The 26,924-nt window shown below is 37.4% G+C and overlaps 1 protein-coding gene across 5 annotated transcripts in view; it reads left to right on the top strand.

Annotated features, from left to right (window-relative positions):
* Positions 1 to 26,924, top strand: part of ZC3H13 (zinc finger CCCH-type containing 13) — a 45,866-nt gene that overhangs the window by 1,573 nt on the left and 17,369 nt on the right. For 2 of the 5 annotated variants that reach the window (XM_072359175.1, XM_072359164.1), the window contains exons 2-9: positions 4,516 to 4,641; positions 5,092 to 5,201; positions 10,506 to 10,617; positions 17,421 to 17,529; positions 20,300 to 20,439; positions 21,329 to 21,483; positions 22,177 to 22,374; positions 24,488 to 24,661. In XM_072359175.1, the coding sequence (XP_072215276.1) occupies positions 4,525 to 4,641; positions 5,092 to 5,201; positions 10,506 to 10,617; positions 17,421 to 17,529; positions 20,300 to 20,439; positions 21,329 to 21,483; positions 22,177 to 22,374; positions 24,488 to 24,661 (1,115 nt within the window). In that variant the 5' untranslated portion in view covers positions 4,516 to 4,524. The remainder of the gene's footprint in view (positions 1 to 4,515; positions 4,642 to 5,091; positions 5,202 to 10,505; positions 10,618 to 17,420; positions 17,530 to 20,299; positions 20,440 to 21,328; positions 21,484 to 22,176; positions 22,375 to 24,487; positions 24,662 to 26,924) is intronic. The other 3 variants (XM_072359155.1, XM_072359184.1, XM_072359191.1) reach the window with 3 other exon arrangements.

Below are 26,924 nucleotides of genomic sequence, written 5' to 3'. Positions count from 1 at the left end.
ATTTACTGCTTCACGGGTAGGGTGTTGATAATGTATAGGCTGTGTGTGCTGTGCACTTGTGCATGCATGGATGTTGCCATACTTGATACCAATGTTTCGGACTTTAAAGGAGACTTCATCTCCTTACAGTCTTTGCTTCAGTTGTGTTACATCTCAGTTACTGGTTTACTTGTAGAAGCAGGATTGATGCTTGCAGAGGATTAGGGTTTTCTAACAGAAGAAAAGCACCTTTCAGATGTTTTTCACTTGTTTGTGGCTTGTGTAAGGTCATACTTCTATCGAACAAAAGTATTAAGCAAAAGTATGAAGACTTCCAAACGTAGGAGCACTGATAGTAAGAACAGAACCTAGCTGGATATTGTGTCAATCGCATCATGCTTCAGTGATTCGGTTACTTACATATTGCCCCATAGATAGATTTGAGTATATCTACATCTAGGTGTCTTAGGATGTTACTTTATAAACATGTATTTCACTCCAAGTTAAGTTACAGATAGTGAGAAACAGTCTGTTACTGATGTTCTGACAGAGTTACTCTCGTGAAGAATAACATTGGTGTATATACAAGAAGCTGTTATAGTGGTGAAACGTTTCTCATGTACAATGAGACAGTCCAGCAGATACTATTCCTGTATGGAACAGGTAGTGCTTTATGGTTGTTACAGTCAAAACCTTAGGTATAGAACTTAGGGAGATCAACTTTATATCCTAAATTAGTGCCTTAGTGTTTTTCTTATGGAAGTTAATCTATTTGTTAATAGTAAGAAACTGTTACAGGGTTTGCAGACGCTTCACAGACCCTTAGAAGGTTTGATACGCAATGTCATGTAGATGAGTTAGAGAATTAGATATATTCCTGTTTAGAAGCTTAAATCGTCGTCATAACTATTTGAAATGTTATGCAGGAAATGTGGATGCTTAAGGCCTGGCCCACACTGATCCTCAGCGTTGTGTGATGATCCCCATGGGCAGCTCAGCGTTGTGTGATGAGCCCCATGGGCAGCTCAGCTGCAGAGTTGGATGGAAAGGGAAGCAATGGGTCAGCACTGGTCATCAATGCAGGGTGGGCAGCAGGGCTGTGACGGTAAAGCGGCGTGAAGATGCGTGCGAAGGAGTGAGCAAGTTGTGGGAATTCTTATAGGCTGTTTAATCTCAGTTACCCATTAATTTGCCATTGGAAGAATCTGGCAACATTTTACTTAAGCTTTCTGTTCCTTTCCCCTCAAAATACTTGTCCGTGAGCAAAGGGAACACTTCTGTACTTGTCAGTAATATAAAGCTGCCATTTTGCATCTAGAGCGTCAAATACAGCGTTGTTTTCACAATCTTTGTTTATCTGACTTGTTTGGTCTCAGGGGGAATGAGAACAGGAGTGACTTCATACTCAGATACATCCCCTCACATGCGATGTGCATCTTTCAATGTGTGGATTATTGCTCAGTGTGTCTCTGAATTACATGCCCTGGCTCTAACCCTGCCTCCTGTGTGTGTCACAGCTCTGTTCCCTGACAAGGGAATTCTCACTTCTCACCGTATGCGGTTCTGGCCGCAGGAGTGAAACCCTCATGTAATAGATAATGTGTGCTAGGTAATGTGTGTGTGCAGAAAGCAATGTGCTGTGCAGGTCCCAGCATGCTGTTTTCATTTGCTTAAAGTTATTTCTCACGAAGTAACTCTTCCGTTTAGAAATCATATAGTCCTAATAGGAAACCAGTGGGTGCGGGGCAGAGCGTAAGGATAGAATTGACAGGATGTTACCTGTGTTTTATTTTCACGTTCCAAGTGTTTGTTTGATTGAAACAGCAGCTGGTTGTTGTATTTTTCTTCTCCCAAAGCCTAGAAGATGCAGGGTTGGATGCTGTTTTTCTTAATTCCCTTATAGGTATCAGACAAAGCTTGGTGAAGTGTGTAGCTGGAATGAAAGTATACAGTTACAGCGATACTCTCCCCTCCTCCCTTTCCTCATTTAGAACTATTCTTTTAGACCTAGACCTCATCATTTCCTATAGAGATGAAATCTAAGAAGGTATTAATTGCTGGGTAGAGGGTAACGTGGTGGTCATTTGTTGGTTTTTGGTTGTTTTCTTTTTGGTGTTTTTTTTTTTTTTAATGTATTTTGCCTCTGGTTTATGTGTGAATAAAAGGATATTCCAATTAGGAGGCAAAATGGTTGCAAATCTGTCGTATTTGTATACTGCTATCGTGTTGCTGTGCTGTACTTATGTAGTAGGTGCACTCATTTTATCTGTCCTTCATGTGTTGAACCCTCCTCCCCCCCCCCATGCCATTGCCGGTGCCGTTCTTCTAACCCTTTATGTTTCAGATATGGTTCTTTTTACTGTAACCATTTAAAGCGAGTTCAATATTTGGAATGCGATTGTCTTAATAAAAATGCTTTTGCATACGTCAGTATATTTGGGTATCCTATATTCAAGAGTAGCTGCATGGGACTTTACCAATTCAGTGGGGTGTTTTTTTTGTTGTTGTTCAAATACAGAGTGGAACAATCCTGAAACAGGATGGTGCTCAGCTAGCCTAGGGGTGATGTTTGCTTTCTAACTTCAGTGATTTATCCTGTCAGACTTCGTAACTACTGCTGCACATTGAGCTGTCCACAATGACTCCTAATTATTTTTTCTCAGAAGACTGGACTAATTTGAACTCATCCAAGTATTTAGACAAAATCATTTCTTCTTGTGTGCATTACATTGTATTTATTTGCATTTCATCTGCTGTTGTATTACTCGATTTTCTAACTCTTAATAGATCTTTCTGGAAATCTCTCCACAGTTTTTACTAACCCAAATAGTTTCCTACTACTGGCAAATTCTATAGTTTCACTGTCTGCTTCCATCCTCTAGAGCACTATTTAATGTTAGCCATTGTTTTTAATGTCTGGTATACACCACGTGGTTATCTTTCGCTCTCTGAGTGCTGGGTGATCTGAACCTCGCTTGGGAGATGGCGTTCTTCAGATCACCGATGGCTTGGAGGAGAGTCATGAGAGCTGAGCTGGGGAATGGCTCAAGTGCAAGTACACGGCATTAGCTTCCTTCTGTTGTGTATAAAGGAGCTGAAGCATTCAGTAAGAGCTTATTTCCTTGCCAGAAAGTTCACCGATGTCAGACCGATAAGTGAGGTCTCATCACTGAATTCACACTGGGATTCAGATAATGAATTTCCACCGGGGTACAAGGAAAATAAGAATAGGTATTATCAAAGTGCCAGTTGTGAAATCTAGGCTGCAGTGGTGTTATATTTTGTATACCTATGCATGTAACATTGATTCCTTTTGCTGTAGAATGGAAGCTTACAGTCTGAATGCTATGGGAGCATATGCTGATCGGACTAGTGATCTTTTGTACTAATCCAGGCTGCTGGGGGCTAGATTATTAAATATCTATTCTGGTTGTGTGAATGAGCTTCTTGTCATTTGTGGCTCGTGTTTGGGTGTAAGAAGTTAGCTACTGTGTGTGTTGAACAGAATAACACAAGGATAAGAGCAGAAAGGTAGGAGATTAGTGCTTGGCTGATCATTCTATACTGACTACTGAGCTCCAGAATGGAAGTTGCTGTATAATAGGTGCGTTTTTGGGTGGTATTTAAATTGTTCTGCAGCTGTCAGGCTTTCCCAGATTGGTCGGTTGTTGGGTTTGGGTTTTTTTTGGTAGCACTTAAAGAATGGACAATAGCTGTTAGGGCCTGTTTTGCCCTTTTTGCACAGTCCATCTCAAGTGCCCAATATCCTGCTTTATTTTTGTTTTATTTCTATATTCATTATTAACTCCTTTCTTTATCAGGTAAGATAAGTTGTGAGTTATTGTTTGTCAAACCTGCACTGTATTTACTTCGAAATCTGTTCTTAATGAAAATTAGTTACTACTTTATAAGCTTAAGAATTGTGTTGCAGCATGGTTGTTTGTTTGTTTTCCAATACTCAGCCAGTCCCAAATAGTTGTTGGCTACAAACTAGTAATAAATACAGAGTGTGGATACTCTCAGGATGCTTTTCAATAGGTTCTCACATGTAACAATGAAAAAACAAGAGGAAAAAGAAGAAATGGAACTTACATTTTTAGATGCAGTTCTGAAAATGGGAGTTTTTAGTGGGCAGAATCTGCTTCTGAGAGACTGGTGAAGCAACATCAAAAGATTTTGTCCCTTGAAGTCACTTGAGCTGTTACACAAAGGTACATGACCAAGAATCTGTACAGTGTATTGTTTGCTACTGAAATGAATAACGCTGTGTGATCTTTCCTGGAGGGAAGCTGAAGAATCCAAAGCAGTTCATAAAATCAAAGTGAAAATTGATCATTACTGCTGTTCTATTGCCTAGTTTGAAACAAGAATTCCTTGTAATTAAAGACATTTCACTCATTTATGACCTTTTTTATTTCTTCATCACCTCTGCAGCAACTCTTGCAACGTGTATCATACTATTTTGTTGATGTGAGTTCGGTGTCAGTAGCCCCAAACTGAAGGATTTTACAGTTTTGCTTTCTTTTTTGGTTGAAGTAGTACAAAATGTCAAAAATTAGAAGGAAGGTCACAGTGGAAAATACCAAGACCATATCCGATAGCACATCCAGAAGACCCAGTGTGTTTGAAAGGCTTGGACCCAGCACTGGAAGTACTGCAGAGGTGAGTTGTAATAACATTCTTCTTTTTCCTCCCCACCCCGGCATCTTCTTTTCCAGGATTTTTAGATGGTGGGATAGAGTAGCTTACAAGTGCCAAATACTCAGCTGTCACAGATGTTAGTGAAGGTGAAAAGAGCTCCTTAACGCATGGGTGTACAAACTACTAATACTAGAATTTCACATTACGTGTGTCGTTCCATCTTCAGGAGAAGAGCAATAGTACTGTACTTTTTAATACTATTTCCACCAACTTACATTTTTCACTGCCAAACCTGATGCTCATTGTTGATTATTATTATTATTATTATTTTTTTAGAGCTATATTACTGATAGACAGAAATTACAGATAAATGGGAGTTAATGTGGAGTCATTTGTTTGTTCTGCCACACTCACACCAATGGTATTTCCAGAAATGAGTGTGAAATTCACCCAGTGATGTCTGTCTCTTAGACACAGTGCCGTAACTGGCTGAAGACTGGCAACTGCCTCTATGGGAACACATGTAGATTCGTACATGGCCCTTCACCACGAGGTAAAGGCTATAGCAGCAGTTATAGAAGGTAAATCAAGAACTCACTTTGAATTCTTCACATGCTGTAGGAAAATAGCTTTTACGACTATGTCTTTTGTTTTTTGTCTTTAAATAATGAAATACTGTGGTGTGCCTAATGGTATGTTTTATCAGTAACCAGTTGTATCGTGAAGCTGCTCAAAGCAACTGATTTGGCAATATGCAATGGGTTTTCCCAAGATTTTTGTGTGCATGCAGCTTTACAAAATGGAGTCCACTGAATACAGATTAATTTCTTGGATTACTTGAAGCAGGAAAATCAAGTATCTTAATGCATTATTATTTTTTTGTCTGTAGCATCACTGCAGCTTCTGATATGCCTTTCTGTCCTTTACTAACACGTCATGTTGTAACTACTTACAGCAGTAATCCCATACGTGTAACCCTTCTGCCTTCATACTCACACGAGTAAGGTATCTCTGTCCTTTCTCTCCAGCGTTGACTCTTCAAACAGAATGTTGTGACTTTATCAGATATTGGACAAATAGATCGAGAGAGGAAATGAAAAAAATTACCACCTACATATATATACATATATATATATATATATGTAAATAATAAGTCTCTTCATATGTTGTTATCCTTTTAAAGTGCTTTTTCCCCACTGTCCTTTGGTGTGGTGCAACACTGTATGCTTCTTAAACAAATTGAATGTTAGTAATACATTTTACTGTTGTAATTACCAAAAAGATAGCGTAGTTTTCTCCTAGTACCCCTTTGTATGAAAGCTTCACATTTTACAAGTGACTGTTTCCTGATGCTGCAGTAATGTCAGTGTCACCTGTAGATTATGGATAGGCTCACTGAAGCACTGAAGTGTAATACAACACAATGAAGGTCAAACAGGAGGCTTGGCGAGAGGTTCTGTTTCCTCTTCCCGTGCCACAGTCTCATCATGGCCTTGACTTTGCTTGTTTGATCTCCTTTTGCTTCTAAGGTGGTAGCAGCTGGGATACAAAGTATGTCAGTAAGCTTAATATTTCTCTCAGTGTATTAAAGGTCTTATTTGGAACATTCTGTGCAGAACAGAATGTGGGGAAAAATGTGTGACTTACTGGTAGAGAGAAGTTTAAAAACTTGAATGTAGCACGTCACTTTCTCCTTGCTTTCAAGTATTTGGAACACACAGTGTGTGGTTTGAAGAGCAGTCGTGTTTCTGTTAATGACTAAAAGCTTTGTTCCTGCTTCCCTGTCACCACTAATGCTTAAGAATAATGCTGATTTATTACTAAATTTTTCTTCCTGTTAGAATATTAAAAAGGTGAAAGGGCAGATCTCACTTCTCATTTGCCTGGTATGTTCAACATTTAATAGATATGGTCTTTAAATACCCTACAGCAACAAAAAGATGGAGGCAAACCTGCTACCCTCCCACCAAAACAAATGAGAAAAGCACTCTTGCCTTCAGAAGTTTCTCTTGATAGCTCTTGTCCAGGCACAGAAAAAGCTGTTTCACTTGCATAACACAAATGTTGTTATTCTTATGCTGTTTAACATTACAGAAATTTTTACTGTTACCCGAGCAGCAGGTATTTTAAATGCAGTCTATTTGCTTTGTGCGAGTCATGCTAATTCTGATTCCACGTCAGTTCAGTTTAAGCAGTTATCTGTGTTCAGGTACCTGGGGCATACTGGTGGTGTGACTGCAAGCATTCAGCCTTCCCTGCTGGTGAAGTCTTTTGTCTGGTTTGCAGACAGTTTGGCTGGACGCAGCACACTGTACTGCCTTTGTCTTGCTCCTCCTATTTCATACCTGCCTGAAGTAAGTCTCATTGTTAATGGTTTTATCTGACCGTAATGCCTCCTGTAGTTCAGAGCATTACCAGACAGTAGGAAAGCTTGTTTCAGAAGTGCAAAAAAACCTCTTAAAGGTAGCATGCATAAGCTTTCAGAATGAATGCTGCTGCTTGCAGCATGAATTTTCATCTTTCTGTTAAAAACAGCCAGTATATTTTTGTATATAAAGCTTTCCTGATAAGCTTAAGTATGTAGTAATAGCCGTGCCTGTCTTCCAGACATCTAAAGTAAGGAGAAGCCGACAAGGAAAGCCCTGTGTGTAAATAAGCTGTCCCATGAGGAATTTTGCCCTCTTTTCTCTTCTCACTGGCTTTTTGTTAGTTGCTTGGCAGCTTTCCTGTTTGTCTTATACCATTGTCGGGATCAGTGGCTTTATAGTGTTTTTCTCTTGCCTTCCTGAACTTCTGCAGTCTGAATCTTTACTCTAGATTTAAAAAACAAACTGAAACTTCAGCAGTAATAGATCTAAAGAAAAAAAAAAAGCATGGCTTTTGAAAAGTACAAATGTTGTTGTACAGAAAACTGAAAGCAGGATGTCCAATGGGCATTCATTTCTGTACATGCCTATACACACCCATGTACACACATACACCAACTGTTTTCTCTTCTAGTTGTACTGTAGTGTGTGCCTGTTCCAGAGGACTGTTTCTGGCACTGGAAGATAGTGCAGAAGCAAACATGAATATGCAAAACTTAGAATCATAGAATTACCCAGGTTGGAAAAGACCTTGAAGATCATCAAGTCCAACCACAGCCTAACCATAGTAGCCTAACTCTAACAACCCTCTGCTAAATCATATCTCTGAGTACCACATCCAAAGGGCTCTTAAACACATCCAGGGATGGCGACTCAACCACCTGGGGAGCCTAATGATGACATTCGATATTTAAAATTTGGGCCCCACATAAAGTGTTATTTCATCAGAGATCTTTTTTTCCCCCCCCATAATAGTTTTCATTCAGTGTACAGTGGTAATACTGTGGAGCCTTTTATGTGAAGGGCTCTACCAGTTGCGCTGTAGACTTGTGTTAAACTGTAGAATGAAATGTTGTTTTCCTGTTGGAACTCAGCTGTGTGTTTTACTTGGAATGACAGAAAGCCCCTTTTTGGAAGGGAGAAAAACTGTGTGCTGGAAGGAGCCCATTTCTGCAAACGAAACTTGTGGTGCACCTGAAGGCGCCAGTTGTCCAACTTGTTTTTCTGTGCATTAAACCAGAATATCTGAAAACAGTCACAGCTTCCCAAGTAACTACTTGTTTAGTAAAATGAGACTGAAAATGTCTTAAGTGTTTGGCTCTCTTGTCTTTTATGTTATGGTGTTTGGTGGAGGAAAGTGCAGAGCAACTGGTTCATTACCTTCATTCCCAAAGCTGAAAAAGTGAAATATAATAATAAAAAGAAAGAAACCAACCAACCAGACAAAAACAAACAAAAGAGCACAACAACAGAAGAACCCTGAGGCTGTAGCATTTTTCTTTCCTGTATTTTCTTGATGACTTTTGTAATCTTAAAGCAAATCTGAATACTCTTAATAAACAAAGTTCTTTCTTCTCCCCCCCTTCCATGTGGGAAAAGGTATTCAGGGTGAAATAACTTGATTATTTTTCCACTCCAAATAAAAAAAGTAAAAACAAACCAGTATTTTATATACATAAAAAAGTGTTATATATCTCTAGATAGTATGTGAGCTACATTCAATCCAAGTTCTACTTCCTCAGCCAGGGTTTTCCTGAGAATTACGCTTCTTGAGAAGCAATATTGCTAGTACATGATCTATAATCTCTTTTGCTTTTTAAATTGATGTTCAGTTTTGTAAATCTGGATCCTTGTTCCATACCTGAAATGCCATTACAAATTTCACCTTTTGAATTGCTACTTTAATGTTGGAAGATAGTTTGGAGTGCTTCAGAGAATTTTGGTCATACAAAGGAATTCTTTTCCTAAAGGAGGGGAAAGTACCTTGAATTCTAACTTTCATGGAATTCAGATACTATAGAGATGATATAGTTTTGCACGCTGGAAAACTAATCTGTTTGTATTTGTGTGCTGGGTGTTTTTTTCAGTCCTTGTTAGTGCTGAAATAAGCAGCACGCTCCAGTTTTGTGTCTTTCCTCTGATCTTGAGTGATTTTATTTACAACTGCATGATGAATTAAATGCATTTAACAAGGAGAGCAGTCACTGGTCTTTTTCTTCTTAGATCTTAAGACGCTTAACCTTGTGATGCTGTTTAAAGAATTAAATACAGATAACCCTGCAAAGGAGGAGGTGGAGACAAATTACTGTGTTACAAATGAGCACAGGTTGAAAAAGAAATCTTACTAATTTAAATATTTTTATATGCATTAGCTGAGAGAGAATCTTTAACAATATATATATGCTATATATATATATTGCATGATCGAGATGTGGGAGAAACAACTATTTTTAAAGGGAGACTAATTCAGACTGGGAAAAATAGCAAATACCATTTTTTTTTAAATCCAGGTATTAGATGGCATTCATAGGTCTTTATACTTTAATGTAAATGGTTAATTACGCATCCAGTGCTTTCATGCAACCATTTCACAGAAGTATATGTGACTAAAGCTAGTGGCCATCACAGAAGCGCCAAACTCACTATCAAGCTAGATTTATATGAAGAGGTAATTTTCTTCAACTGAAAGATCATTTGAGGGAGCTGCTATGTTCTCTTTGCCTTAGAACTTGTTAAACACAAGAATTGTTCTCTTTTATGGTTAAAAGGGCATAAATCAACTTTTAAATCTATAGTAGGAAGTGATAAAATAGTAAAGATAGTTTTAGAAGTACAGAATATCCACTCTCCCCTCATCGCAGTAATGCCTTTAACAGAAAATGCACAGTTGTATAACTGGAAGAGTTCATCCGGTATTTTAAAACTAAATAATAAAAGAATTATCTTATTGCAAGATGGGAAACAGCGGAGGCCTCCAAGAATATTCCTCTGCTTCGTGGCCTTGTGATAGCCATTCTTTGGTGGCACTCTGACCAAGGTAGCAGGTCAGAGATCTGCAAGTAGGACAGATGATCTGCACTTACGGACTTCCATCTGTGTTTGGACTTGTGCTTCAGTGTGACTACCGACTATATAGATCAACATAGATTAGAACATGGAGGAGGCTAAAGATATTTGGAAAGACACAGTCTGAATTATTGTGAAATACATGTGCATGATGATCAGAAAAAATCGATTCGTTGGGGCTAGGATCACCTGTAGCTGATGTAGGGTGGTCAGTGAGCCATGACATAGTGCCATATGTACATACAATTAATCTGTCTTAGTAATGTGAAAGAGGGTGTTGTTATTTTTTAACGTGCTTAAGCCCAGTAGAGCTGAATACTTTGTTTTCATCCTTATCACTTCTATCGGGAGGTTTAGATCTTTCTCTATACTAATAACAAAAATAGTTAAGATTGTATTTCTTTTTAAAATAATCCCACAGAACTGGTTATATTAAGTTTCTGTATTATACAGGTCACCAGAAAGGCCTACTGGAGATCTCCGGGAAAGAATGAAGAACAAACGTCAAGATGTTGAGGCTGAGCCACAGAAACGAAGTACAGAGGAATCATCCTCTCCTGTTAGGGTAAGAATGGAGTTTGCAGAGCTCCAGAATCCCTCAGTAGCAATTGGGCAGTGCGTCCTAGAAACCTGTTTGTGGTGATTTGTAATATTTGAAATGTTTAACAAATAGCTCATTTTGTACAATAGCATGCGGCATGTTTCAATGTGAAGTGTCTTAACAGTTGTATTGCTTTGCAGTTTTTTTTTAGCTTTTTTTTTTTTTGATCTTTTGGTTCCCAACGATTTTATAAATCCCACAGACTAAATTATGTTATAAATACTGATAAACCGGTATTTAATAACAGTGCAGATTCTTTAATATTTCCAAAAAAACATATTAACTGTTGTTTGAATCATCCATTGTTTTCCCCCCTGCCATTTATTGATATCCATTGTTTACATGCATCCCTACTCCAGCTGTTGATCTCAAATTTGCTTTTGATGAGACAGTGCAGTTACTGTTGTGCTGGTTCATTTCATCTTCTTCCTCACATATTCATCAGCCATCCCAACTGCTCACTTTTGGGTTTTGTAACAAGTTAATTCATCATCACTCTCATTTTCTGTGCATCTTTCTGCAAACAACCCCCTACAATATCAGAATTTACTTCAGAATTGTGTTACCTATTTCTGCACTGATGTTACAAATAGGGGCAGAACTGGTGGCATTATTCTGCAGCCTCTGTAACGATAGCATCAGTGTATTCTTGCATTATGTTTTTTAAGACTGATTTCATATAGACAATGGTTAAAAAAAATTTCTTTATGAAAAATCAGTTTTGCTTCTGCAGGTATTAACACCATTTTTTTTTTTTCTCTGGGTCTGTTCCTACTTGCTGTGTAAAATGAATTTTTCTGCGAGGTGTAAATAAATCAACAGCAGCTGCTATAATTAAATTAACAGAACGGCTTATCTTCCAATCATGTTTTCAGTTGCTGTTAATTTGTGTAAACTTTCAGTCTTTTGATTCTTCTACTTAAATGTGTTTCTTTTATTTTCTGATAGTTTGAATAAACTGTTTAGTTATTAAGCACATGGTTGGTGGGGAAAGTGGTTGTTTTTTTTTCCAACCATTATTAAAAATTTACTGTAACTTCTCTCTTGGTACAACTCTTAATTTTGATGTAATTCTTTTGATTAGTTCACTGTTTTTTTTTATAGTATTCTATTCATGCAATAATAAAATACTCTTAATGAACTAAACCCCAAATAAAGATGAACTGGAATCAAAAGGAGTTTGAGAATTAGTGGATCTGTTAAATACCGAGGAGTTGTTAAACACACTGCAGAGAAATATGCTTCAATCTTATAAAACACAAGGCTGAGGAAACCACTGAATTTTTGTATTAATGGCACAGAGGCAACGGTGGAAAATAAGAGATATCCAAAGAAAATATTCGGGAGAAAATAGATGCAGAGAGATAGTCATCAAGAATTGCATTGCAGAGAACCAGGATGTCTAAAAGAACAGAAGACTGAAGTGACTGAACTACAAAATTCTTTCTCCATCATTAGAACCATTGTCATGGTGGAGATGTAGTGATTGACGTTTTCATTTCTTACTAAAGCTTCTTAATTTTACTTGGAAGTAATGGAAGGTAGCTTGCTCCATAAAAAAAGTTTCATAATTATTTGGTTTATTTTTCTTTTTAAGTAAAGAAGAAAGAGCGTTGTTCCTGCAGTCAAAATTTGTGTTTCACTGATCTACTAGCACTGCAACTTGAACAGAGTAGTGGCTAAAAGAGAACCGGTATAAGTGAAATCTTAAATAGCTTCTTTTGAAACAAAGCTTTTGAAGATTAGATTGAAGAATAAAAAATACAGTCTTGCCAAATATAAAAACCAGCTAAGGGGAACAATTAAGATCGATTTCAAATGGTGAAGTTACAGAGGGTGCTGTGGCGCTTCACCTAAAGAGCGATTACTTTAAGAATGTGGTAAACAATGTTGGGCATCCCAAATGTCAAACTTTGCAGAAGATATGGAGACTCTAACTGAAATCAATAAAGTCTGAGGAACACCGTAGGGACTGGGGAAAAGATTTGTGGCAGTACAATGGTGGATGAAACGTGGTATCGATGTGTGCCATGCAGTGCACGGCGAAGGAAGTATTTAATGTAAAGAAGTCATGAATAAATACTTAAAAGATCACTGAAATCATCCAGTAGGAAAAGAAGTTATTGTGGACAGCTCAATGAAACCATCTATTCAAAGTGCAGTCACAGTTGCAGAACCCAGGTATATAAAAATGGAATAGAAAATGATTAATATTGTGCTGTAGGAATTAATGGTCCAGTTCTATTTGAAATACCGTTTCGTTATGATCACCTGTATGCAAGGCAATACAGCCAAAGGTCTTTTGGGAGTAAGCAAGGAGTGAGAAGGAGACGGGAGAATAGAAGAAAGGAGATGTTGCGAATGCATATAATGTATGATTGAGAGAATGTAAACTAGGTGCGTCTTACTCATACTTTACCTACTAGAAACAATGGAAAATGTGAGGGGGAGATGCTACTTACATTATATGTAATAGTTCTACCTGATTGCTAGAAGATACGGTAAAGAAAAAAACTTGAATAGGTTCCATAGAAAGTTGAGACAGTGTAATTAGTATAAAATCTTCCCCAAGAAAAGAGATTTCAAGTTGTTTGGAGACATAAAATGACATAAAGTCTGTATGCATTTAGAAAGAAAATTCCTATACGGGCAGCTTATAAAACATCCTTTATTATTTTATGTCTTGTACTCTTATTTTCGGGGACAATATACCGTGGATAACTACAGTGAGCTAAGGGCTTTTTGTGGTTCTTAGGGTTGTGTTCAGAATTATTTCTGTTCTGTGTGTTAGCGTGTCAATTATGGTACGAAGAATTAGGAAAGGTTCTTGCTAATACCGTATTCAGTTGAAAATTTTCCTGTTGAGTTTTTTCTGTGAATTATGAGAAGGTAGTTTGACTAGAGTATTCGAAGTATTACGTAAAGCAACTGCTGGGAGATTTGTGTGATCTGGGAAACAGTGGGAAGAACTTAATTTTCATTTAGGAAAGGTTTTCATGAGGAATGTGTATCATTTGTTTCGTATCTGTGCTTCTTTGTCACTGGCTTTTGAATACTTACACTGGAAATGGAGGTCAGGATTGTCTTCCATCTCTGAAATGGAATCAGAGTCTGTTCATTTTGAGGAAACTTCATTTTCTTATATGTTTATAGTAGTTGTTTTCAATATGAAGGTATGATGTGTAGAGTAAAACAGTATTGTATTTAACCAAAAGACCATATAGATCTATACATGATAGCTTATTCTAGAATTAAAGCAATAGGCACTTCTGAACTAGTTTATATTGCTGCTGTACGTACGTGTAGTGACAAGGCTGAAACAAAGCTTCTGCCTTGTAAGAGCTGTAGATGGTATGAGCCTTTTAAATGTTCTCTCTGTCAGCACTGGCGAAGTACCACTTAATGACAAGAAGTGTGTTTTGCAGACTCAATGGGTCCTTGAGTGCTTGGCCATAGCCCTCTGGCTGTAGTAGGAACTTCAAGTAGACCTCAAGTCTTGTGCTCTGGAGTTCCAGTTATGTCTTAGGAAGTGTGGAACTTCAACTTCAGTAGTATTAAATGTAATGAAATCTCATAGCATTCAGTTGCAGTGTATTTTTCTTTTTTTCTTAAGTAGCATTTTTCCTGAAGTTCAACATTAAATTGTAATCCTCTGTTTAACACATGTAAATAGTTTATACCTGAAAACAGCATAGGCAAGGTCTTCTAAACTATTGTCTAAACTTAGAGAATCATAGAATCATCAAGGTTGGAAAAGAACTCCCAGATCATCCAGTCCAATAATCCACCTACCACCACCATTTCCCTCTAAACCATGTCCCTTAGTACAGCATCTAAATGTTTCTTCAACACCTCCAAGGATGGTGACTCCAGCACCTCCCTGGGCAGCCTGTGCTACTGCCTCACAATTCTTTTGGAAAAGGAATTTTTCCTCATATCCAACCTGAACCTCCCCTGACGCAACTTGAGGCCTTTTATTTTTTTATTGTTATTATCATTTACATTAAATAATTATATTACTCTAAAGGTTTAATGCTTCTCTTCCAGTAAATGGAGTTTTTTTTTTCAGAGTCTGCAGAGAAGTAGTTTGCACATATGTCAGAAGTGGATACATTATCTTCAACTTCATATGAAAGGCATGCTTTTGTCCTTTAGGAGATTGATTTGCTTTATTCTTACTTTGTAAGGGAAAGACAGGAAGAAATGATGTAAGGTGTAAGAATGCCTATAAGGATATGAATGAATTATTTACTTATTAACTGATATCACCCATAGTATGAGGGAATGAAATTCATTGTAAGTAAAACAGGTACCATAAAACGAATATGTTGAAGACTTTTGCAGGAGAAAATGTGAATGTGTTCTAAACCGTCATCACTTAAATGTTTGAACTTTGTGCCCTGGGAAAATACACTCAGTTTTTAAGCTCAGATTTATCTTTTCAAGATGCCGTGCTACCAGAATATTTCCTCCTGACAATCTGATCTCACGTTGTTTAGCATATGGACGGGCTCAGATACAGTTGTGCTGACTTGTGAACTAGCATGCTTACATAACAATTGTCTGTTCCCTTCCCCTCTATTCAAGAATCCAATAAAATTCCTCATGTAGATGATTTTGTTCTCGGTTCTTTTTTAGAAGTGTGGTTGCCCCATTGTTGCCACTACTGAATCTCTTCTCCGAAAGGAGAAAATAAAGGCTGTTTCAGTATGTTGGGTTGGGTTTTAAGTTTGGAGATGTAGGTGAGATACGTACCGGTTCTGTATGGTTTCTAACTTGGACTGTTAAGTTGTTCCAATTAAACTGCAGGTTCTTTGTTGGCGAGTTGCTTTGTGAATTGGCCTTGAGGTGTTTAAGGTTAGTATCTATGAGGGATATCCTAACGTGCGTGCTGTAGTTCGCTACTACCGAATAGTGTTGAATTAATAGAATCCGGTGTTTTTAAGAACTAATATTTATTATTTGATTATAGTTGTAGGGATTAGTTGTCTTATATAGCAAAAATAAGCATTTTTGTAGAACAGATTCAGCCTTCCAGGAGAGCAGTCTAGAAAAACAAAGGTATTCAAAGCAAAACAAAAGAATAGCTGCAGGGGAGACTTGATAAAGCTGCAAACTTTGAATCTCGTGAGTCATTTTTTGGTTGTTTTTTCAAGTAAGTTGCTTTGGAGTTTAGTACAGTTTTTTGCACTTAGACTGGAATGCTTTTGGTACGTGTTGCTGTTGCTGATGTTGGAAATCAGTGTGACCTGGTAGGCTAGGACCGTGTGCATCCTTTTAGAGAACCTGTCGTAAAATCTCTTCCTCACTGTAGAAGCTGCTTTACATTACACTTGACACAAAATTGTTCTTTAATGAGAAATCCCTCTGTATCATTTAGTAAATGAATTTAGCATTTAGTAAATGCTCAGTTTTTCAAAACCTTTAAGGCTTTGAATATGACGTACTTAATGCATCAAGATGAAGGGTTTGAAGATAACTGTGCATTGAAGTGTTGTTCAGTTTACTAGGGAAAATAAATACAGTAGTTATTCTGTCATTGTTTATGTGTAATTAAGCTAGAGTCTGACATTGTTAAAGAAATAAAGGAATAGTTTAATTGTACTGACTTAGGAGTGACTCTCCGTGATACTGTATTATTTCCTTGCTGTGTCTCTAAGGTGGTGTTAAGGGTTTAAATGAAGTAATGGCTTAAGTCCCAATAGGGAATAGCTAGTGAAATTCTCAGGCATCTCCTTTTCCTTCACATAAGGGGTCCAACGTACCAGCGCTGAAGAATCCCCAAAAGACAAAAGAAAGAACTATGGGAGGTGAGAAGAAAAGGGGAGTGGGGCAGGCTTTCATTAATTGCTCTTTCTGGTATCCTATGTAATAAGTTAGTCTTCTATGCTTGGATATTCTTTTATTATTATTATTATTTTGATTGCATACAGTTAAAAGAATTTGTCTTGTACTTGGCTTGAGTCCAGACAGATTATTTAGAGAGTATGGATACAACAGAGGCAATGTTGCTTTACTACTGTAAGGCAGGGTGGGGGGGTGAGGAAAGTAGCACAGACCCAGTTGTCTTTTGAAACTGTTTCCTCCAAGAATAATCTTCGACATCCTTACGTATCCATAGGACCATCATGGTCCTATATACCACATGCTGTTTTGCCAAATGTGAAGTGAGTGCTACTGTGGTAGATAGGCTTGATCTTTAATACTGGGCCAATGAGCAAAGATAAAGCTTTCAAGAAAACCTGATTCCAGTGTGTTCCTTTTGGGCTTATTTCCCCCCTTCCTTCTGCTAGCCTCTCTCTTTTCCCTCCCCACATTGTTTATCCTCCCAAGATAAGTGGTTCAGCTTCTCCAAGGGTCATCTTCCTTTCATATGACATTCTTATTTACAGCTGAGAACTCTTAATGCTGTTAAAGTTATGGTTTTAAGAACCTGATCTGTTCTTTTGATTCCCATTTTGAACTTGATTCTCTGGCACATGCTTGATTCTTGCCCTGCCTGTAAACCTTCTTATTTGACAAATCCCTTTTTCTCTCTTTTCCCAATCTGCTGTTTGCATACTGATTATATGAAATTGCGTTAGAATTTTCTGCCTTTGGATTCTCTGCTTATTTGAGAAGGTATATGGTCAACAGGCTAAAGGGGAAAATGCTTTTTGTGCTATAGAAAAGGAACAGCCTAAATACCATGTAAAATGTACCTGCTTCTTCAGGCTTCTTTTAAAAAATAAAGTTGTTTACTCTAATGCAGTGTTTTTCCCTTATAGAAAGAGTCTTCACGAGGAAGGCATAGAGAAAAGGAAGATATCAAAATTACAAAGGAGAGAACACCAGAAAGTGAAGAGGAAAATGGAGACTGGGAAACAAATAGAGAAGGTAAGGAAGATTAAACTAATCGTCTCACTACCATTCAAAGAATTGCAAGGTCTGCAGGGCTGTGTGTAAGGCAAAAGTGGTTATAAAGAGTCAGTCTTTAAGCAGAGTACTTCTATGCAGTAGCCACTAGGGTTCATTATTGGAAGAGAGCAAAGGAGCAATCAGAGTTGGAGTGCTGTATCAGTAAAACCAACTTGTTTTTTTGACTCCTCAGACAACAAGGAGCTTTGCTGTTGTCTGTGGTGTGGCTGAACCTTTTGTTTTCAGATTAATAGCAGAGCCAAGATGATCTTGAAACTTGGTCAGTGATAAGAAAGGAGGGCTCCTTTGAAGTCAGCAGGGATCTTTTGTTTTTGCATTATTTTTGTCAAATATCTCATTAAAGAGGGCTCAATTGGAATAACAACGGCTAAAGGTAGTGTTTTATCACTAGTCATCTTTTGAAATACTAGGAGAGTGAGAAAGCAATACAGATTTTCCCTTGACTGGTTGCATAGTAAATGGATGAATATTATCAATACCAAATACAAGAAAATCACCCTCAACCCCAGCCACTATCCTGACACTCTCCTAGTATTGCAAGACAATGGAGAGGGGCTGGAAGGATTCTGGTTCACCTTTGAGGATTCTTTCTACCAAAAGGTTGTGATGTCAGACAAAGAAACACTTCTTTCTCCGAAGAATTTGCAGCTCTTCTATAGAGAAGGATAGTAGATATCAGTAATAGTTGTATTAGATACATACCTACACTGTGTCAGCCCCAAACTATCCAAAATATGTGGATGAATGCTTAGCTCTTTTGCTTAATGCTTATGTTTAGCTGGAAGTTCCATATCTTAGAAACAAAATGCAGACAGTCACAGCATCTTCCTAAACAAAATAAATTGAATTAAGCATTTGGAATGGAGGAAGAATATGTTATCCAACAGGAGAGAGGACGCATTATTTTCATTTAAATTAAGATGCCTATAAATTTACACAGAACCACGGTAAACAGTCTCTCTCAAATTAGAAATCTTCAGATGCTGGGGTATACCTCTTCTGATACCTTGAAAATTATTTTAGCTAAACATACAAGTATAATTATTAGTTGATTAATGATCGATTGTCTAGTATTATATTGTAATGCAGAAAATTGAGGTTTAGTTACTGTAGAAAATAAACGTTTAATAGTCAGAGAGGTCATTTGTGTCTCTGGAAAAGTAAATTACCCTGGAAATTACTCAAATGAATTCAGATATAATGAATCTATTAACAGTGAAGTACACTGTAAGTTATTTTTGGGATGGCTCGTCTGCGTAAGTTTTATTAATTAGTGGCTTTTCTATTGTTTGGGCTCTACGTGTTGCAGTGTTTTCAAGACACTGTTGGAGTAAGATTTGTGAAGATGTGTATTGACAGAAGCTGTCAGGTGATTAAAAGAATAAGATGGTAGCAGCTCTCCTTAAATGTAGTTCTGAGAAGTCTTAGTGTGTTGTTACCTTTATAACTCTTAAGGAGTGCAAAGGAAATGTTGTTCTCAGTGAAGTCTTCCTAACAAAACTAACCCATAATATATTTTCACTCCTTTCTAAACCTGAATTTTTACAGCAGTTTAAGAAGCATTGTTGTGTGACATGTATGCATGGAAACAGAATCTAAGTAAAAAGAAAAAAAGTGCAACATAAAAAAGTCTATTTCTATATAAATATGTGATATTCATATCTTAATTCATACAACTTGGGGTTTACAGCTTGAGAACTTTGAGTTTTTAAATCATGGATGTAGTGTCTGGTGGATAAAGTAGAATTACTGTCTTTTAAAGCTGAGTGTTATATAAATGAATTGATGGACTGGGAAGGGAGGATGTGTGCTATTAAGAATTGCAGCTTTCTGTAGTCACTTCCCATGCATTCAAGACACGCAAAGGAAATTAGCAGGCTGAAAATAATTATTGCAAAAACTTCGACGTAGTTCCTGTCTGTCAGAAGGGGAGCGAAAGCTAATGGATGTTTGATGGGATATCTTCTTCTCTGAAGGTTATTTTATCAAAGTGCTTTTTGAACATCAGGCTTAAGTAACCATAAACAAAATGAGGAAAGTAATCTGAGTGAATAAAACTGCTTACTTTTTCAACAAGAGATCGGTTGTGTGTCATGAAGGGGGTGATATTAACTGCTAAGAAATTAATGAGAATTGAGAGAATCTTTTTTTTAATGTGAAAGCCAAGCAGTAATGATGTGAAAGAGGTCCTACAGACCATCCTTGTATTTTAAAGTGACTTTGTAGATGTAATCTACAGATGTAGAGATGTCCATAGATGTAAGTGTATCAGTTGTTTTGTGAGATACCTTATTAAGCAGAAAGCTCTAGTATAGAACGATACTATTTAAAACCACTTTGTGTAAGATTTCCCAATTAAATAGGGCTCCACATATTTTTGATCTTTGTGAATACACTCATTTTAGATATTTTTGTTACCTAAATAGAAATGAGTGGTTTTCTGGGTTTCCATTGTTACTTCAGACTAGTAGTTTACAAGTTTCTAAAATAAGTGAAATCTTACTAAAGATGTTAAGTATTTTAATTTTAGGGTGTATGGTAATAATTGGGTTTGTTTCACATTCCTACAGATCATTTGAGGAGAGATTTGGTTTTGCTTTGATGATGCATTTAGGTAATGTTTGAAAGACACTGACATTAATGTTCGGCATCTGGTATGCTAAGTAATATTATTTATTTCATATATAATCAGTTTGTTAATCTATTTGCCTTTTTATTTTAAATAAAGACTCTGATAATGGAGATGTTAACTATGATTATGATCATGAGCTGTCTTTGGAAATGAAGCGCCAGAAGATTCAGAGAGAACTCATGAAGTTGGAACAGGAAAACATGGAGAAACGAGAGGAGATTGTCATTAAAAAGGAGGTTTGTATTCTGTAAATGCAAAATTAAAGAAAGTTTTTTTAAAAGCAGCAACCACTTCAGTCCTCTTGTTTTCTGGAAGACCTGAACTTCCTGGACGAACACTCTGCTGTGTTACACAATAGTATATGAGTGGCATGTGTATGACTTGACATGTTAATTGGATGTCACTTGCAGGTATCTGCTCAATTGTCATAGAATCATAGAATCACAAGGTTGGAAAGGACCTATAAGATCATCTCATCCAACTGTTGTCCCATTACCATAGCTACAACAAACCATTAAACCATATCTTGTAGCTTCTCATCCAGACACTTCTTGAACACCGCCAGGGATGGCGACTCCACCACCTCGCTGGGCAGGCCATTCCAGTGCCTGACCACACATCATATAGCATCATAGCCGAGTTTTCTCCTCTGTCAGTGAGAAACTTTGCAGTTGAATGACTTGAAACCTTTAACAGAGGTAATATGTAGAAGAAAACACAAGGCACAACTTAGACAAAATTCCTTTTCATGTAAGAGGAAAGTAGAGTGACAGATGCAAAGCTTTTAATAGGGTGCTGAAAACCCTAATTTTGGGGAAGTTTTTGTTTGTTTGTTTGTTTGTTTGTTTAATCTGATAATGTACTGGAAAAACTTGGCTGCAAACTGGGATTGTACTGATTTTAATCTAGTAATACATTTTTCTAATGTATTACAGGGCATCATCTTCTCTTCCCTCATATTTTACGTCACCTTTTTTCAAATCTCTGGTTAGTTTATATGAAGTAGGTGTGTAAATGTTTAAGGTCTCACATCTAGACTGTTATATAAATATGTGATCTATATCAGCATATAGCAAAGCTTTTGAGCATCAACATTTTATTGTTTAATGTACTCTTTTCCTCAAGATTTCTCCAGAGGTGGTTAGGTCTAAATTATCACCATCACCAAGGAAGTCTAGCAAGTCTCCAAAACGAAGGTCTAGTCCGAAGTCTTCCTCTTCAGCTAGTAAGAAGGAGAAGAAAGCGTCTACTGTATCTTCCCCACTGTTGGATCAGCAGAGGTCAGTAGATGCATCTTGGGAGAATGTGGAAGCAGAGAACTGTATTAATTTTTGTTACTGAGGTTTTCATAATCAGTACAGTTTTTAATTTTCTTTCTTTTCTAAACTTCTCAAAATGATGCTTTCCGTTAGAGGGTAGAACAGAGATAGTGTTATTGACTTGTAGTATGTGGCAGCAGCTGCTTTTTGCAGTTATGTTAGTGATCATTTATATGAAAAAATGATGTGGATGTTTTTGAACCGAGATACGTATTCCAGAACACGTGGATGCTTTGTGCTGAGTCAGGTAGCTAACTTTAAATCTAAAAGATGAGTTCTTTAAGATATTTTCTGTATTGTGTGTGAGGTATTGCATTGAAGAATGGGGAGTCTAAGCAGACCAGTTACTGCAGAGTTCTGCTCTTGTTATGCATGAAGTTCATATGAGGACATTGTAACTTTAGAAAACAATTCTGTCTGAATGGGAGCAGTTTCTATTTTTGCTTCCTTGCTTCAGAAATAAAGGATGTAAATTGAAGAGCTCAGTGTGATTTTGTAGCCTTCAATCAAGTTATTGAGCACTGCTTGCTAATGGAGTGGTGAATCTGATCCTAAAAGCTGCAAAGCTTTTTCCATTTCATCTTTTCCTGACAACATCTGAGAAGTCACTGTTTGAAGTAGTTGGCACTCTTTTTCTTTTTGATTTATCTCTAGGAGTTCTAAAAGTAACCAGAGTAAAAAGAAAGGTCCTCGTACCCCAAGTCCTCCTCCTCCAGTACAAGAGGAAACTCCCTTAGGAAAAAAACACAAAGAAAAACATAAAGGCAAAGAGCGTTTAGATGAAAAGACAAGGGAGGTGAAAGAGAGAGGGCGTGACTTTGAAAGACACAAAGAGAAAAAAGAGAAGCAGAGGTAAGTTATGTTACGTTATTGGCTTTCAACATTAATGTAACCTTGCTTTTAAAGTTATCTTTTATAAAACATCAAATTGTCAAGAATTTATACCTGCTTTACCAACAACCATTTTGGTACTGGTTAAGTATTTTAAGTGTGTTACCTGGATTGATAGATAATCTGTAATGTAACAGCAGATTTAAGTTGCATAACAATGAGTTTTTCAGATGCTCTTTGGAAAGGTTTATTATTATTCAGGAAGCTGGACATTCACGAATGAAATAATTCATTTGCCAAAATCATAGAATCATAGAATTACTCAGGTTAAAAAAGACCCCAAAGATCATCAAGTCCAACCGCAGCCTAACCATAGTACCCTAACTCTTAACAACCCTCTGCTAAATCATATCTCTGAGCACCACATCCAAAAGGCTCTTAAACACATCCAGGGATGGTGACTCAACCACCTCCCTGGGGAGCCTATTCCAGTGTTTAACTACCCTTTCTGTAAAGAAGTGTTTCCTAATGTCCAACCTAAACTTTCCTTAGTGCATCTTGAGGCCATTTCCCCTCATCACCTGTCACCAGTGAGAAGAGACCTGTCACCAGTGAGAAGTCATTTGCTTGTCCGCTTGCCTGCTTTTCTGAAATCTTAGAGAACTAATATCTTTCTAAATTGCTGGAGGAACACTTAGACTTGGGTTGTGAACAGTGAAGCAGGAAACAGATGCTCTGCTGGAATTCGGAATAAAGGGGGACTAAAGTGGGGATAGTTAAAGGTAGTTTATAGAAAAATGATTTAGTTAGAATAACAAGTAAAGGAAACAAGGGGCCTGGGAGAGCAGGAAGGATGTAGATAAGGAGTGAGACCTCACGGAAGACATCAGGTGGAGAATAGATGTTGTAAATAACAGAAGAGGAGTTGCATCTCCCTGATAAGATGGGCAATAACAAGAGGAGGTCTGCATGCTAAAGAACTATTGAATATGTATCAGAATTCTGAGAAATCATTGACTATGTATGAGGTGTACCTATATCTGTGTCACGATTTTACAAGTCGTTGTGCAAGTTTGGAGGAGCTATCCCCCTTGCACCCGGCGCTGCGCTACACTGGAATAAACATACCTGCTTTATAACCAGTCTCTGGATTATAGAGTTTGATTCCGCAAGTCAGTTGGTTAAAAAACATTTCTGAAAATGTCCATTGGAATTCTGCGATTTCTTCACTTATGCATATATATATATATATGTACACATATATACATACATAAATATATGAATGTGTATGTCTCAAATGGTGGACTGATAGAACTCTTTCTTTAGTCTTTCGAAGCACGGCTGTCACATCACTCTAACTTTATTAGTTGATAAATATAACATTTGCACTTTTAAGCTTTATGTTGCCCTGATAAAAATAGAGTATGTATTTGTATGTGCTTGCTTTGGTAACCAGCACAGCAAAGACATAGGAGTGGAAGACCACTAAATTGTGTGTTTTTAATTGATAAAGTAAAAACTAACTTATTTTGAAATCTGTTATTTCACTTGAGTTTGCCAACTTCATTACTGGAAGGTTGTAAACCATAGAAAACTAAGGTAGTACTGAAGAGGCCACAAGGCTCATGGATTTACTATAATCAGGTATTGCTGTGGTAACTGCAGCCTTTGATTTACATATTGGATTTTCATTGACCTTTCTTATTATAGAAGATAATCTTCATGACATACAGTAAGTGGAATCGCTGAACATTCAGACAGATTAATGTTTCAAAGTATCTTTTGAACTTGAGTGCTCTTAAATAAAATACTGACATTAACAGAATTTTTTAAATCACACAATAAATCAGGTCTGCACTGATAGAAGTTTCACTGCTGATTGAAATGTTATGTAAAATTATAAGTTTGTTTTCATTTTACTGTCTTATAGTTCTGAGTATTACAATTCATTGGTTAGTGAATGTCTTGCACTATGTAATTCTGCTAACTTTAAGGTAAGTTCATATATGGAATTACAGATGGAACTAACCCTTCTTTAAGGGTAATTTTTGATCCTGTGAGTAGAATTTCTCTCATAGAAATGCGCTGATGCCTTGTTACGCCTGTTGAAGAAGCTGCTCTTTATGTTTCCCAGAGATCCTTCTGAAGGTTCCCATAGACAGAAGCGTTCTCCCAGTCCTGCAGATCATTCTGGCAGTAATTCTTCCCCTTCTAGGGAGTATTCGCCACCTGCTGCAAGGCGACGACAAGTCTCACGAGCCCCAGTGAAATCGACTACTCACAAGCATAACTTCTCACCCTCTCGCAGGTGGGTGTTGTGTTCAGCTGCATAGATTTTACTTTCATATTAGTTCTAGTTGAGAAACTTCCTCCATTGCTTTGACTGCTTGTTTATGTGTGTCTGTTTGTGGTTATATGGTTGCCTCAAAAAATGGAGTTCAGAGGCTTTTTTTTGGTGGTTGTTTTTTTCTTTATTTGTGCAAGTACTACATGGAGAGTACTTGTCAGAAGCACAGGTCATTGTGCAAGCTTCCATTCATCAGTTCTTCTTGGATGTTTGGCTTTACATGGAACAAGTCTGATATGAGGCTTGCTCAGTCTGTGATCATTTATGACCTTTTTTTCCTCTTCTCCTCCCTCATTGGAAAGCAAAAGATATGAGAAATCAATCTTGGAGCTGGAGAAGGAGAAGAATTTCAGCATTCTGAAATGGACACTATCATGCACTTAATAGTCTGGGCTCTACCTTTCCTGAAATGCAAGAGCAGCTAACTAAATAGTACAGTTTGAGGACCATTTCAGAGATTCTTCAGAGAAGACATAATTCCTGCTGATTCTAGGCACCTTAGGATAAAACCTTTTGCCACCCTGGGAAAAGTTACTACTTCTTCGAAAATGAAAGGGAGAAAGCTTCTTATTTGAGGCTTAAGGAATTGCTAAGCTATAGTTCAGAATGGTTGTACTAAATACTGTATCCCTAACCTTTGAAATGGAATAGAAGGTTTCTTTCTGAGCTCTTTGGGAGCTTTACTACCAGTTTCAGGCCATCTATTTCGACTGTATGTGACCATGTGAACAAATTACCGTCTTAGCAGCATACAGAGCTACAAGTTCCCTCAGGAATCAGTCCTATGCCCTGAGTAGTCAGGCCTTCCCTCTTGTGATAGCAAGCTGCAGCCTGTGTAAATATACACTTATGGAGACAGAGAAATTTGAGTTTACTCTTTCCTGCCACCCATGAAGACTATTTACCTGTAGCATGCACAGGAGACCTTGAGGATTTTTATTTTTCAGACAAAAGAGGCTACATTTAAACATCCTGGAGGTTAGACAGTCTGTAGATGTTCCAGGCATCCCTAATCTACAAAAATGCATCAGCTGGATCCCATACTATTTTATATATTCAGATAAAGGGATGCAAATTCTTAGTCTGCTCTTGAGTACTACAAATAGTCTCTGGCATTGACCATTGTAGATGCATCTTAGTGGGATGATTTCCAGGCCTAGAAGTATTTTTCTGCAAGCATATAGACTTGGAGACACAGTACACATTAAATCAAAAAACAGATGCAACCTGTTCTTCAGCCTTTTTCAGTTAAATATGTTCAAAGGCTGAATTTATTTTTCTATCTCATTACTTCCATTCTGTCAGCTTCTTGAGTGTTTTTCTAGTAGAGATGAGTGACTCGGTTCAAGTTTTGTTTCAGCCTGTTCTGTAAAGTATTTTCTTTGATTTCAAGTCATGGAGCATCCTTTAGCGAGTATATCTGGTTCTGTAGTTGATAATCTAGAGCTGGAATCACCATCTTTGCAACCCTTTGATGATGAAAGGCTCTGAAGGCAGTTTTCTTGAGTCATTGACATTAATTAGGAGCATAAAATGCTGATATTAAGAGCAGATTCCCACCATGTTGTCTTTTACCCAAATAGGACTTCCATACAGACTTGGGTTCCTGTTTCAGATCACCATTGATTACACTTAGCGTTCTGTTCCCAGAGCTTTGCTCTTTGGAAGCTGAATTGTTCCTCTATTCTTGACATGAGGAGAATCTTTTTACCTACTCAGTCTTGGTCTATTAGAAAATGGCTTTAGCCGTGAGATCTGTTGCTGAGCAGTATTGATGGCTGTTAATTTAGCTTCTCGATAGCAACTTGTACATTCTGAAAGCCTGCTGACCCGATGAACTCTGGAACTTATTCTATTCAGAGTCCAACTGACATTAGCTATCCCACTGAGAATAATTTCCTGTGGCATTTTCAAGATACTCAGCAAAAGTTGTATTACATATGTATCTGTACCAACTACAACTTGCTGGGCTATTGTGGCATATTGTAGGGAAGATCTTGCCTTTGGTGAAGTAGTCCTCCCTTTGTGAGTCACCTGAAACTTCCCCTGTAAGATCTGGAGATTTGTTTAAAGTTACTGACCTTTGAAAGCAAAAAGTAAATTACTTAAGTGAATTGTTTGAAAATGAATTGTTATTCTGACTCCTCTTTTGTTTGGAGTCTCTTAAATCTTTTGAAGTGGAAGGGAGCTGGGAATTAAGAGCAATGCATATTTCATGTGAAAA

Source organism: Excalfactoria chinensis, chromosome 1 (genome assembly GCF_039878825.1).
Source record: "Excalfactoria chinensis isolate bCotChi1 chromosome 1, bCotChi1.hap2, whole genome shotgun sequence".
NCBI classification, from domain to species: Eukaryota; Metazoa; Chordata; class Aves; order Galliformes; family Phasianidae; genus Excalfactoria; species Excalfactoria chinensis.
Note: the sequence above shows the minus strand (reverse complement) of the source record. Positions and strands in the feature narration are given on the sequence as shown.